Raw genomic sequence first — 12,886 nt, forward strand, 5'->3', positions numbered from 1 at the left:
TTTTACTCACACATAAAATTAATAACTAATCAATTTAATCCTTATAATTTTTAAAATTTATTAATTAAGTCAAATTTTATAACTATCTATAATACACTAGTAAAATGGTCCCCTAAAATTTATATTGTTGACAAAAAAATTCACAAAAAATATTAACAACAAATAAGCCTCTTTATAACATTTAAAATTCATTAATTAGGTTGAGTTTTATAACTATCTAGAATAAACTACTAAAATAGTACTCAAAAGTTTATATTGTTGACAAAAAAAATTCACAAAAAATGTTAACAATAAATAAGCCTTTTGAAAAATTTAAAAATGAGATGAAAAGAATTAGATATATATTCTAAAAATAAATTTTAGAGATCAAATTTTTTATCAAATATTTATAACATTGTTCTAAGTTCTTATGCTAGATAAGTTTCACATCGGTCATATATATTAGAGCACACGGGTTTATGAAACTTATGAAAATGTGTAATGTTTTCCGAACTTGGTAACGCGAACATGTGACCTGAATGAGGACATTATTGTGATAGAACATGGGCTTGGATATTTTTGGTTGGGTTAAATGGGTTTACAATATGCTATCCTGTCCTCTCCAAGTTGAGAGTTGGGCCTCGGGACTTGGGCGTAGGTTGGAGGACAAAGGGATAACAGGCTGTTGCACTCTCGGCCCACATGGTCTGGTATGTCTTGCTCATAAAGCATCACTTTTTTTTTTCTAACTAATCACTTTTTTGGCTGGATAGGATTGAGGGAGGGGTGGAGGGAGAGACCGAAGAGATGCTGGGGAGTGGGTGGGGTGGGGTTTTGCTTTTTTTTTTTTTAATAATTTTACTTTTTTTTAAATATTATTTTTATTAACAATGAAGGGTAATATAGTAAAAAAAATAAAATTGAAGTGAAAAAGGACAATTTTATAATGTTTTGTAGTGTTGAGGATGATTTTAATAACAAAAAAAAAGTTAGGGACGATTTTGATTTTCACCCCAGACCTTAGGGACGAAAACAGTACTTAACCATAAATTTATTAGTGTGAAATTTAATTTTTATCTAATTTTAAATTTTTGTTTTTCCAAAAAATATGAATAGAAAAGATTATTTAATGGTTGTGCAAAAAAATATATGAAAGGAGATTTGTTTTTTAATTGTTTTGAAAAAAAATTCAATTGTAATAAAAACAAAAAATAAAAAATATGGTAGGTCCATTCCACCAGGTCGAGCGAGCTGAGGAAACAGTGACCTCGGCAAACATAATTCTTCTCATAAATTATATAAACTTTCTTCATTTAGATATATGCCCGATGTGAGACTTTACTCCCACCATCGCAGGTCCCAACATAAACCCCTAACCCTCTTCTCGGCGGTGACTCTGAATTCCCTCGCAAGTCCTCCGTGGATTCTCCCTCCGTCGCTGCAAACCCGTGACCTCTTCCGCTGCCACCACTGGTTTTCTTTTACTCCGTCAGGTGCCACCACTGTTCCTTGTCTTGACAGGTAAATCTCCTTAATTCAGAATTGCTTTCAATTTTTTATTTCACCATTCTGAATCTGATCCTTCTTTGTTGAAATTATTTTCTATCGCACTGCATCGTCATCCACTCACATTGGCGTTCCTATCACTCTATTTCATTTTGTTGTTTCTCTGTTATATTGGTTTATAGGTCTCTCTGGTAATTGAAAAGGAAAAAAAAAGAGTCAATAATTAACTTGATTCTATATTTTATTTTCTGTTATCAACTTCATCTCGACTTTCCTCTCTGCAAATTCTTTTCGCCTTAATTTTGTCCCTATTACTCCTGTAACGTTTATTTCAAATACTGACTCTCCACAAAAAATTGTGTTAAATTGAATAAAAGTTGAGGATTAGGCACAAAAGTTGATGGTTCAATGGTTAGGCACACCCAGCATTGTGGATTAGTGGTGCAGCAGCTTGTGATCCCTCCACTGTTGGGAGCCAGAGGTATTCGCTGCTCTGTTAAACCAGCCTGACGCAGTGCCCTCTAGCCTACGAGCCAGGACATTCGAGCCTTCGCTCGGGAGCCAGGGCCCAACTCTCAACTTGGAGCGGGCAAGCCAGCATAGTGCAAGCTTCTAATCCCACCAAGCGTAGCCTAAACCATGTTCCATCACCTTGGTGCCCTCACTTAAGTCACAAGTTGGGGTTACTCAACTCGGCGGACTAAACCAACTCTCTCAGACATTAAAAATATTTATAAAACTTTTTTATTACCTGATGTGGGACAAATTTGGTGTTATCTAAGGATGAACATGAGATTTTCTAATTATCGTTAACTCTTAACTTCAAGTACTTTTATTAATGGAATTGTAAATTACAAGTATTAATCCTTTCTATCAAATCATTGTAAGACTATGCACCAATAAAAACACGTGCGTGTAATTACATGAGATTTAGATATTAGTATTTAGATATGCTTGGAGGGTGCCATTATTAACCACTCAAAACGTTGAACCTGCAAGTCAAAGTGTCAAACTATATATAAAGGGACATAGATATTTAACAAACCAAGATCACAATTCATGTAACAAATTATAAAGTGGTGAAGAAAAAAGAAAAGAAATCAGAGATAAGAGAAAATGGCTACACTAGGTGGCAATCGTGTGGTTGAAGGAAGCCAGAACAGCATTGAGATCCAGAACCTTGCTCGCTTTGCTCTTGAAGAACATAACAAAAATTCGGTTCTTCTTCTTCTTCTTCGTCTTCTACTTCTGTTTCTAATTTTTTTCCCAGATAAAATAAATAATTCATTTTAATTTGGGTTATTTTTGTCACTTAATTAATGTCTTGTGCTTTATGTTAGTATGTTAGTGCGGTTATTATTCAAAATGGGGTTTATTATTCTATTTTTATGTTTGTATGATTTGAAGTAATACTTTTAGTTCGAATGAATTTGAGAAAATATAAGTGATTAATATTTTTGTATTTGAATAATATGTATATAATTTCTAATTTCTGCTGCAGAATTCAAGCTTGGAGCTTGTGAGGGTGATAAGTGCAAAGGAGCAAGTAGTTGCTGGAAGCATATATGAAATAACTATGGAGGCAAAAGATGGTGATGAGAAGAAACAAGTTTATGAAGCCAAAGTGTTGGTGAAGCCATGGTTGAACTTCAAGGAGCTGCAAGAGTTCAAGCTTGTTACTGATGATGATAATGAAAATGATAATGCTGCTTCAGTGTCTAGAGCACTTATCTAGCTATGTATTTAATTTTCACTAATATATGTATGGAATAAATGTAGCTATACTCTGAAATACTATAATGGGTGTAATATTAATATATCATCAACAGAATGTATAAAAAGTTAAAAATTACTTATTGATGGAACATGGAAGTTATAATTGAGAGTAGGGTGACATTTACTTACTGACTTGCATTATTGCATGCTTTACAACCAAAATTTTTCTATTTGAGTTTCTTTATGACCTTAAAACATGCTAACTAAAGTACTATAGTGTGAAGAAAATAAAACTATCCTTCCAATAGAAGTTGTTATTTTTTGCAGAGTTCATATGTTAGTTTAATTATAATTGTTTATTTACTGTGTTTCAATAAAGAATAACAAAAAAGAAGAAATGACACTCATAAGGAAAAATGCATGCACATAAGCTGATAATAATTGTTGCATAGGCAGGGAGATATTGTCCATATATATAGTTCTACAGTCAAGATAAGGATATACCTGCAATATAATGCAGAACGAGGTCTATTTGGTATATATTATGATTGGTGTGAATTATTTAGTACATATCCCATGATCTATGATCTCCTCCTTGCTCCTCTGTTTTTGAATAGTGCCACAGATTTTATCAAATTTGAGGATGGCTCATAGAGTGCATAAGATGTCATTATAATTGGATTAAGCTATAAACATTTTTGCATTTTGCAATAACTGTGCTAAAAAGTTTGGTTTAATGTCTTTTTTCTTTTCTAACAATGAATTTTATTTTGGATCTGTATTTTATTTATTCGATAAATGACAGCTACAAGTTTCACTGCTCCATGGTAAGTAGTTAATTAAAGTTCTTCTTCATTTTTTTTGGGACTGTATCTTGATGGAGGTAGGTAGTCAATTAAAGCTCTTCTTCATTCTTTTTATTATTTTTTTAATAAATTTTTATTAGAATCATTGTTTTATCTTTCTAATTTTTTATGAGTTCAGTTATGTGTTTGGATCAGAAATTGTAGATTTAATAATCAGAATTTAGAGTTTTTACGTGAAAGTCACCATTATGCCAGATCTAAGAAACAGATTTATGAAAGTCACCATTATAGACTAGGATTTGAGATTTGTTCAAGTAAGTAGAGAAATGCTTTCTTTTTAATTATTTCCATAGATTATAGATTATGCACTGATATAAAGCTTGAAGTGCCTTTGAATTTTATTTCATAAAATGATGCTATAAATGCTATTCTACTTTTATATGTCATCTATCTGTCTATGACTTTGTACTGATAAATTTTCACTTACAAGTGTTGATGGTGAATTCACGTTAGTATGCTTTTAGCCTTTAAATAATTTCTATTTAATACTTTATGAGAAAATATGTACAATTTAATCGCTGAATACTTTTTGGTTTAGTGTTGTAGTGTTTAAGAGATTAAATGTGTATAATTTCAATGGCTATAGAGTTTGCTTTTAGTTTGTGCAGTTTGAGAAATATATGTGTTGAATGGGACATGCATCTGCTGATTCTCCTAGCCTATTATCCATGCAAAAAGATTTTTATATTTTGAAAATTTTCAAACAAGAAATTTTGATAAGGCCGAATGGGACATGCATCTGCTGATTCTCCTAGCATATTATCCATGCAAAAAGATTTTTATATTTTGAAAATTTTCAAACAAGAAATTTTGATAAGGCCAGTGTGTGAAATCTCACAAGAGATTCAAAAAAAAATTAGAGGAATTTCATATAATGTAATTGGTTTATTGTATGATTTCTAGAAGAGGTTTTTTTAATGAATAATAATGAAAAAAAAATGATATTTATCTCATTTAGGATTCAATTACAAAATGCTCTTAATATGTAATGTGCTTTAAATATGATGCTACAAAAAAAATTTAGGTGGTTACTAACTAAATACCAAAAGAAGGATTAATGTATGAATGGTGATTGTATGACAATAACTTTGAGAATGATTTTATTGTTTCTTTGGCATAAAATGCTAGGAGGTAATTTTTTTTTTACAAAAGGTTTGCTAAGATGATAAAACAAAACAAACTATGAAAGGGGTAGGGAGGATCACTGGATATGAAATCTTAGATGTGGGGTTTGGGTACTTCCTCGTTAAATTTGATCGCATGGACGATCGAGAGAAGGTTTTACTAGGGGGCCATGGATGATATTCGGTCACTATATTACCGTCAAGCCATGGACATCGGATTTTAAACCTTGTGAGGACACTTTCGGGGAGACTATGGTTTGGATTCGAATCGCTGGTTTGAGCATTTGGTACTATCAGGATAAAGCTATGATGAGAATTGCTTCTGCTGTGGGGAGACCAGTCAGGGTAGATCTGGCTACTAAGTCAGCGGAGCAGGAAAAATTTGCTCAAGCTTGCGTGCAAATTAATCTTGGTTTGCTGGTGGTCCGGAGTGTGATTGTCGATGAATTTGAATATAAGGTGTAGTATGAATGCTTACACCTTATTTGTGACAAGTGCAATTGTTTCGGGCATCCAGCAACTGACTGCAGAATGACCCCAATAGAGTTGGAAAAGCTGGATCAAAAGGAACCATCAGTGACCGAGACGACAGCCCAGGTGGTGCAGCCACAAGAAGCCTCAAAGGAAAAAATTTTTGAATTTGGATGGAATCCCGAAGATTCTGTGATAGTTGCAGAAATTTGGGAGGAATTGGGTGATACGTTGCATGAAAAGGAAGTGGGGTCCCAGCATTTGGGAAATGAGGCTGGTTGGACCAAAGTCAGCGGTAAAAGGAGAGAAAAATTGAGCCAATCAAACAAAGCCCAACAAACCTCTAAAGAAAAAGTGCCGGTACACTCAAATCAGAAATTGTACCAGAACCGTGAATTTGGGCTACGTATGAGAGGAGCCAAATCAGGGGTGAAGACCGGGTTGGTTGGCGGATCTCAAGCATGCTTGGCGTCTTCCAAACAGCAAAGTGTGAAGGGCAAAGCTGTCTCTGTTGTGGTGCCGACTTTTACTGCCATTTTAATAAACGGACACAAGAGGTTGTGCCCTTCTTCTTTGCAGAATTCGCCGTCGACTCCGAACTGCCTTGGCGATACCAGCAAGCAGCAAATCAGCAAATTGGAAGGGTTGTCAGTGGAGGGACACAGACAAACTGGGCAACAACTGGGTAAGGACAAGCAAGTCTCAGGGGGATATGATGGTGGATCTTCATCATCTCGTTAGGGACTTCGGTTGATGTTGGTCCTTTTTACAGTACAATTGTTTTATGGATTATTTAGATTTAAGCTTTCTATTTTGGAATATTAGAGGAGCCTCTAATAAATTGGCCCGAGTTTATAGTAAAGAGTTAGTGAATAAATTTTACCCTACTTTTTTCATTCTGTTTGAAACCCATATTCATTTCGAGAGGATAAAATCTTTTTAGAATAATCTAGGTTACCAGGGTGTTGGTATTGTTGAAACTAATGGTCATAGTGGGGGTATCTAGGTTCTATGTTCTAATTCAAATATTTCTGTGAGAGTATTGGATGTAGTTGATCAATGTATTAGTTTTGAAATCACTATGGGTAATACTTCTAGTTACTGTAGTGCAGTGTATGCTAATCCGCATATACATCAGCGTAAAGAATTGTGGGGTGACTTGACAATGATTGCTAATATGATCCACGGACCTTGGATTGTGTTAGGGGACTTTAATGATGTGCTGTTGCAGAGTGAAGTTAGAGGGGGCAGTTTAGACTTGCCAGAGCAGAACAATTTGCAAAAACATTGGAGGATTGTGGGCTATTTGATATGGGGGCTATTGGGAGAAGATTCACTTGGTACAGGAAGGTGAAAGGTGGGGTGCAGGTGGCTAAGAAGCTTGATAGAGCAGTCATCAACCAGGACTAGCGACTGATGTTTCCGGAGGCTTATACTGAGGTGCTGGCGCGCCTTCACTCTGATCATTGCCCGTTGTTCACTAGGTGCAAGATGGCAGAGAGGGCTACCAAGGGCCATCGTCCATTCAGATTCCAGGCTGCATGGATGACTCATCCTCTTTTTAGAAATGTTGTTCATACAGCTTGGAATAAAGGAGCTCCTGATGTGGTCAAATGTTTGTTGGAGGTTCAAAAAGATGCAACTAGCTTCAATAAAAAGGTTTTTGGCAATATTTTTGTTAAGAAAAGGGAGCTGGAGAGGCTTTTGAATGATGTTCAGATTGCTCTGGAGAGTCAAGAGGATCAACAACTTAGGATCAAAGAGCAAGTTTTGCATCAGGAACTGAATGCTGTCCTTCTTCAAGAAGAGCTGTTGTGGTATCAAAAACCTAGAGAACAATGGGTGAGATGTGGAGACAGAAATACAAAAATTTTTCATCTGCAGATGGTTATTAGGCGAAAGGGGAACAAAATTCATGGGTTGTTTTTGGAGGATGGGTCTTGGGCCACGGAGACTTCGACTCTAGAAATGGCGGCAAATTTTTCTTTCAAAAACTCTTTTCTACAAGGGAGGATATCGACCTAGACGCCATGGGGCATTTTCCTTGCCCATCTCTTAGTACTGAGGCTTGTCAAAAGTTAGTGGAACCAGTGACGTCTGAAGAGGTTAAAAGAGCTGTGATGACCATGAGTTCGTTTAAAGCCCCAGGGCCAGATGGATTTCAAGATATTTTCTACAAAGAGTTCTGGGACTCTCTTAGCAATGATGTGTATGGACTGGTCAAGCGAGCCTTTGAGGGTGAGTCAATGAATGCGGATATTTTTGATACTCTCGTTGTTCTAATTCCTAAAGTGGAAGTTCCCTCTTCCTTACGGGAGTTTCGACTTATTAGCTTATGTAATGTAATTTATAAAATTGTCACAAAAGTTCTAGTTAACAGGTTCAGACCTTTCCTGTCGGAGATCATTGGTCCTTTGCAAGGAGGGTTCATTCCAGGAAGAGGAACCACAGAGAATATTATCATTGCTCAGGAGATTATGCACTTCATGAGGAGCACTAAGTCTCGAAAAGGGACCATGGTGTTTAAGATTGATTTAGAAAATGCTTATGGAAGCTACTTTGGTCCGGTTTGGATTTCCAAAGGCTACCATTAATCTTATATTAAATTGTGTGACTTCCTCTTCGTTGTCAGTTTTATGGAATGGGAACAGGCTCCAAAATTTCAATCCAAAGAGAGGGTTGAGGCAAGGAGATCCCATGTCTCCTTATCTATTTGTACTCTGTATGAAAATGCTTGCCTCCTTTATCTCTCATAGAGTTTCCCAAGGTTTGTGGAACCCGGTAGCAGTTTCTAGGAACGGACCACGACTCTCTCATTTGATATTTGCAGATGATCTTTTGCTTTTCTGTAAGGCATCAAAAGCTCAAGTAATAGAGGTTATGCATTGCCTGGACTTGTTTTCTAGAGCGTCAGGTGTGAAGGTAAATCTTCATAAGTCAAAGGCCCAGTGTTCCAAGAGGGTGTCAGAGAGGAGAAAAGAGGTTCTCTCAGGGGTCTCTAACATCCGATTTTGCAATGATTTTGGTAAATATCTGGGAATTAACATCGGTCATGCCAGAGCTTCCAGGAAGACGGCTCAGGAGGTTATTGAAAAAATTTCGAGGAAGCTCTCCAGTTGGAAAGGATGCCTGCTGAATAAGACAGGGAGGCTTTGTCTTGTTAAATCGGTTATGGCCTCTATCCCAGTTTATGAAATGCAAATTTCTCTTCTCCCGAAGTATGCATGTAATAAAATTGATTCATTGATGAGACAGTTCTTGTGGAAAGGTCAAGCGACCTGTAAAGGGCTGCCTCTGGTCAGGTGGGAGGTCGCCATAACTCCTAAAAGGGTAGGAGGATTGGGTATTAGGGATATTACCTGTGCTAAGATGGCGCTTCTGGGAAAGTTGGTATGAGATTGTCTAAATAATAGTGAGAAGTTGTGGGTGTAGGTTCTGAAGCATAAATATCTCAGAAATCAATCTGGTATGAACGAAAACAATAGAAATTCTTCATCGGCTACCTGGAAGAACATTGTTAGTGCCTATGAGCATCTTAAGGAAGGGCTTCATTGGAATATTGGGGATGTCCATAAATCAGTTTGGTATGATGAGTGAACTCCTTTTGGTAAGCTTTACAACCTTGTTCCTTATGTACATATTTCTGAATCAGATTTCATAGTGGCTGACTTGTGGAAAGGGGTGTCTTGGGAGGTTGATAGTCTTACCACGCCTATTCCGCATGAGATTAAGCAGTTTATTTGTGGTCTGAGATATCCTAGTTCGACTGAGTTGGAGCCACAGTGGGAGTGGTGGCCTGCAGTAACAAAAAAGTATAGTACAAGGGAGAGTTATAGATGGTTATTAGAGAAAACATTAAATTGGAATGCCAATAGTAACTGGAACTGGTTGTGGAATACAAACATTCTAGAGAAGTTCAAATTTACTATGTGGCTTGGCTTACATGATGCTCTACCAACTGAGACATTTCGATTCAAGCAGCATTTAGCTTCTTCAGATATGTGTAAGAGATGTAACAAAGCGCAGGAGACTATGTAGCATTGCCTTAGAGACTGTGAACGATCAAAGGCAATTTGGCATATGTTGGATTCTAGTATCCTGGACTCGACAGCTGGTACTGCTCTTGAAGAGTGGATTCGAAAGGCCTTGGCTAATAATGAGGCGTCTTTTGGTACAGGGCTTTGGTGGGTATGGAGACATAAGTGCAATGACATATTCAATAATGACAACCCTTGGACAGACCACAAGGTTGTTGCCTTGGCCAGAATTACTGCCAAGGACTTATAAGTTTACAGGAATCGAAACAATGCCTTTAGGTCTCTCCGAAATTGCCTGTGTTGGGAACCACCGGTAGGCAACAGTTTTAAAGTTAATTGTGATGTAAGCTTGTATCAGGATTCAAATTTAGCGGGATTTGGGTGTATTATTAGAGATTCCAAGGGAGATTGGGTCTCGGGCTACTTTGGAAGCATTCTCCCCTGGTCTATCATCAGATGTGAATTATTTGCTACTTGGAGGGGGCTGGTTTTAGATTGCGGTTTGAGGGATATTATATGTGAAACGGATTGCCTTGACATTCTGCCCATCATGCATTAGCTTACAAGTGGGTATTCATCTGAAGTAATAGATTTGGTTCACAAGATTCAGGAGCTTTTATCTCGTCCTTGGCTTGTTCACATTGAGTGGGTGTCCCAAGAAGCAAATAGAACTGTGGATTGGATGGCTAGATATGGTGTCAAGAGTAACTCTAATCATGTTATTTGATCTGAGTCTTGTGCTGATCTCCAGCAAATTATTCGCTCGGATATAGCTAGGATAGTCTTTGCTTTGTTTCTTTCCATGTTTAGACAAAAAAAAAATATGAGGATCAATTCTAGAATTTTGTTGACATTGCTTAATTCCAGGGACCAATTCTATTTGTTTAAGGTTATTATTTGCTTTAATATTTTCTATTTAGTACATATCCAATGACCTATGATCTCCTCCTTGTTCCACTGTTTTTGAATAGTAGTGCCGCAAATTTGATCAAATTTGAGGATGGCTCATAGGGTGCATAAGATATCATCATAATTAGATTAAGCTATAAATATTTTTGTATTTTGTAATAACTATGGTGATAGAAAAGTCTGGTGTTTAATATTTTTTTTTTCTTTTCTAACAATAAAATTTACTTTGGATCTGTATTTTATTTTTTCAGTGAATGACGTTTACAAGTTTCACTGCTTTATAGTAGGTACCAAATTTAACATAAAATTAAAATGACTCAAGACTCGATTTTAAGAGATGCCGATTGATGTTCCAGATAACGTCCTCATTATGTGTACTGCATGAGGGTCGAGCGGCATGTGATTATGCATGTGATTAAAGTGAAAGTGAATGAGAAATAGGACAGGAAATCTGCCTTCATTTCGCATGGGACACAAGTGAATTGTGATTCTTCATCCCAAAATCACTCTTTTATAAATTATGATCGTATGAGTAAGTGGTTGGAGAATAATATTTATGTGAGAGCTTGATATTTTAGAACATATATAAAAATAATTCAACTAGGTATCATTTAAAAATGGTATAATATTCAGCATTTTATTACAATAATTTAAAAAAATTAAAATAAACACATCTAAAAATTATGAATAGATTTATTATCTTTTTAAAATTAAATACACATTCAAAATACAATCTAAAAAAAACTAAAATTTAAAATTTAAATACATATCTAAAAATCAAATTATTCAAAATTCAAAATTTTAATTTTAAAATTATAAAATAAACCTTAAACCATCAAATTATTAACTAAACCCGTACAAAACACTCAAAGAAGCAGAGAAGTCACACTTGCCCCACATCGAAGGCGCACATGAAAAACTTATAGGCGCACATCGAGAAGTCATACCAAATTATTAACTAAATCTGTACAAAACACTCAAAGAATGAAGTCATCCTCGGCGCACATGAAAAATCTCAGAGGCACACATCGAGAAGTCATCCTCCGCCGTCGTTCATTAGCGCCACCTTCCTCTTCCGCGCTCATCCTCGATGCTGCCTTCCTCCTTCTCATTCACAACGCCACATTCCCCCTCGTTAACACTCATCTTCGTCGCCGCCTTCCTCCTCCTCGTCGCCGTTCGTCCGCATCAACGTCGCCACGCCGAAAACTTATCGGAGGTTTGGATGGGTCTCTGACACCATTACTTTTTTTTTTATTATTCTGTACAAGTTTTTTTTTTTTGAAATAAAAAATCGAATAAGATGGCCTGAAGAGATTTTCATATATATTGCAATGTTAAATTATTTTTGCATGTGCAATTTCTGTATTTTGAGAGTGTTTTAAAAATATTTTCTGTATAACTTTATAATTTTAGATGTGTTACAATTATTTTTTAATGTTTAAATTTAAATTTTAGATTTATGATTTTGGATGTGTTTTAAAAATATTTTATGTATAACTTCATAATTTTAGATGTGTTACAATTATTTTTTAATGTTTAAATTTAAATTTTAGACTTATGATTTTGGATGTATTTTAAAAATATTTTTTGTACAACTTAAAATTTTAGATGTGTTACAATTAAAAAAATTACAATTGAAACTATTTTAGTTTGTGTATATAATTATACTCGACCATTCATCAATAGAAAGTCATAAAACAGATCCTGCATTTTATCAAAGATACAATAAGTAAGGGATTAATTTTTTTCTAAATGCACTGACTTTGAATTCTTTTTTTTGTGCAGATACAAATTGAAATATTGTAGCAAAATAGAAGAAAGAAGAAAACTGTGTTACGGAGAGAGAAAATAATTATGAAGTGGGTAGAAAGTTAGAGAAATTTTAATTTTTAAAATTTAAATTAATTTTAATTATAAATGTGTATCTTACAAAATAAGAATATATTTTAATTAAAAAATAATTAAATAATATTAAAGACTGACCAAAGACTAAATTTTGTTGTACAAATAACATTTTCCATATAAAAAGAGAGTATGTAATGGTTGTCAATAGAAGTACTTTGATTCTAAAGGTTTTTTTTTTTTCAAAAACATTATGATTGGAAAAGAGTATGTAATGGTTGTCAAAAAAGTATTCGGAATTTAATTTTTATTTTATGCTAAAGGTTTTTTTTGTAGAAGTTAATTTTTATTTTATGCTAAAGGTTTTTTTTTAATATATGAACAGAAAGGATTTATTTGTTGTTATTAGGGAGAAAAAATCAATTTTTATAAG

At 35.1% G+C, this 12,886-nt stretch overlaps 1 protein-coding gene across 1 annotated transcript; it reads left to right on the plus strand.

Annotated features, from left to right (window-relative positions):
- LOC107624768 (cysteine proteinase inhibitor) lies at positions 2,487-3,345 on the plus strand. Its single transcript, XM_016327226.2, has 2 exons — positions 2,487-2,703; positions 2,987-3,345. Exons 1-2 carry the CDS (start codon positions 2,602-2,604, stop codon positions 3,218-3,220), a joined length of 336 nt encoding a protein of 111 aa, XP_016182712.1. The 5' UTR covers positions 2,487-2,601; the 3' UTR covers positions 3,221-3,345.

The sequence above is a fragment of the Arachis ipaensis genome, chromosome B02 (assembly GCF_000816755.2).
Source record: "Arachis ipaensis cultivar K30076 chromosome B02, Araip1.1, whole genome shotgun sequence".
Taxonomy (NCBI): Eukaryota; Viridiplantae; Streptophyta; class Magnoliopsida; order Fabales; family Fabaceae; genus Arachis; species Arachis ipaensis.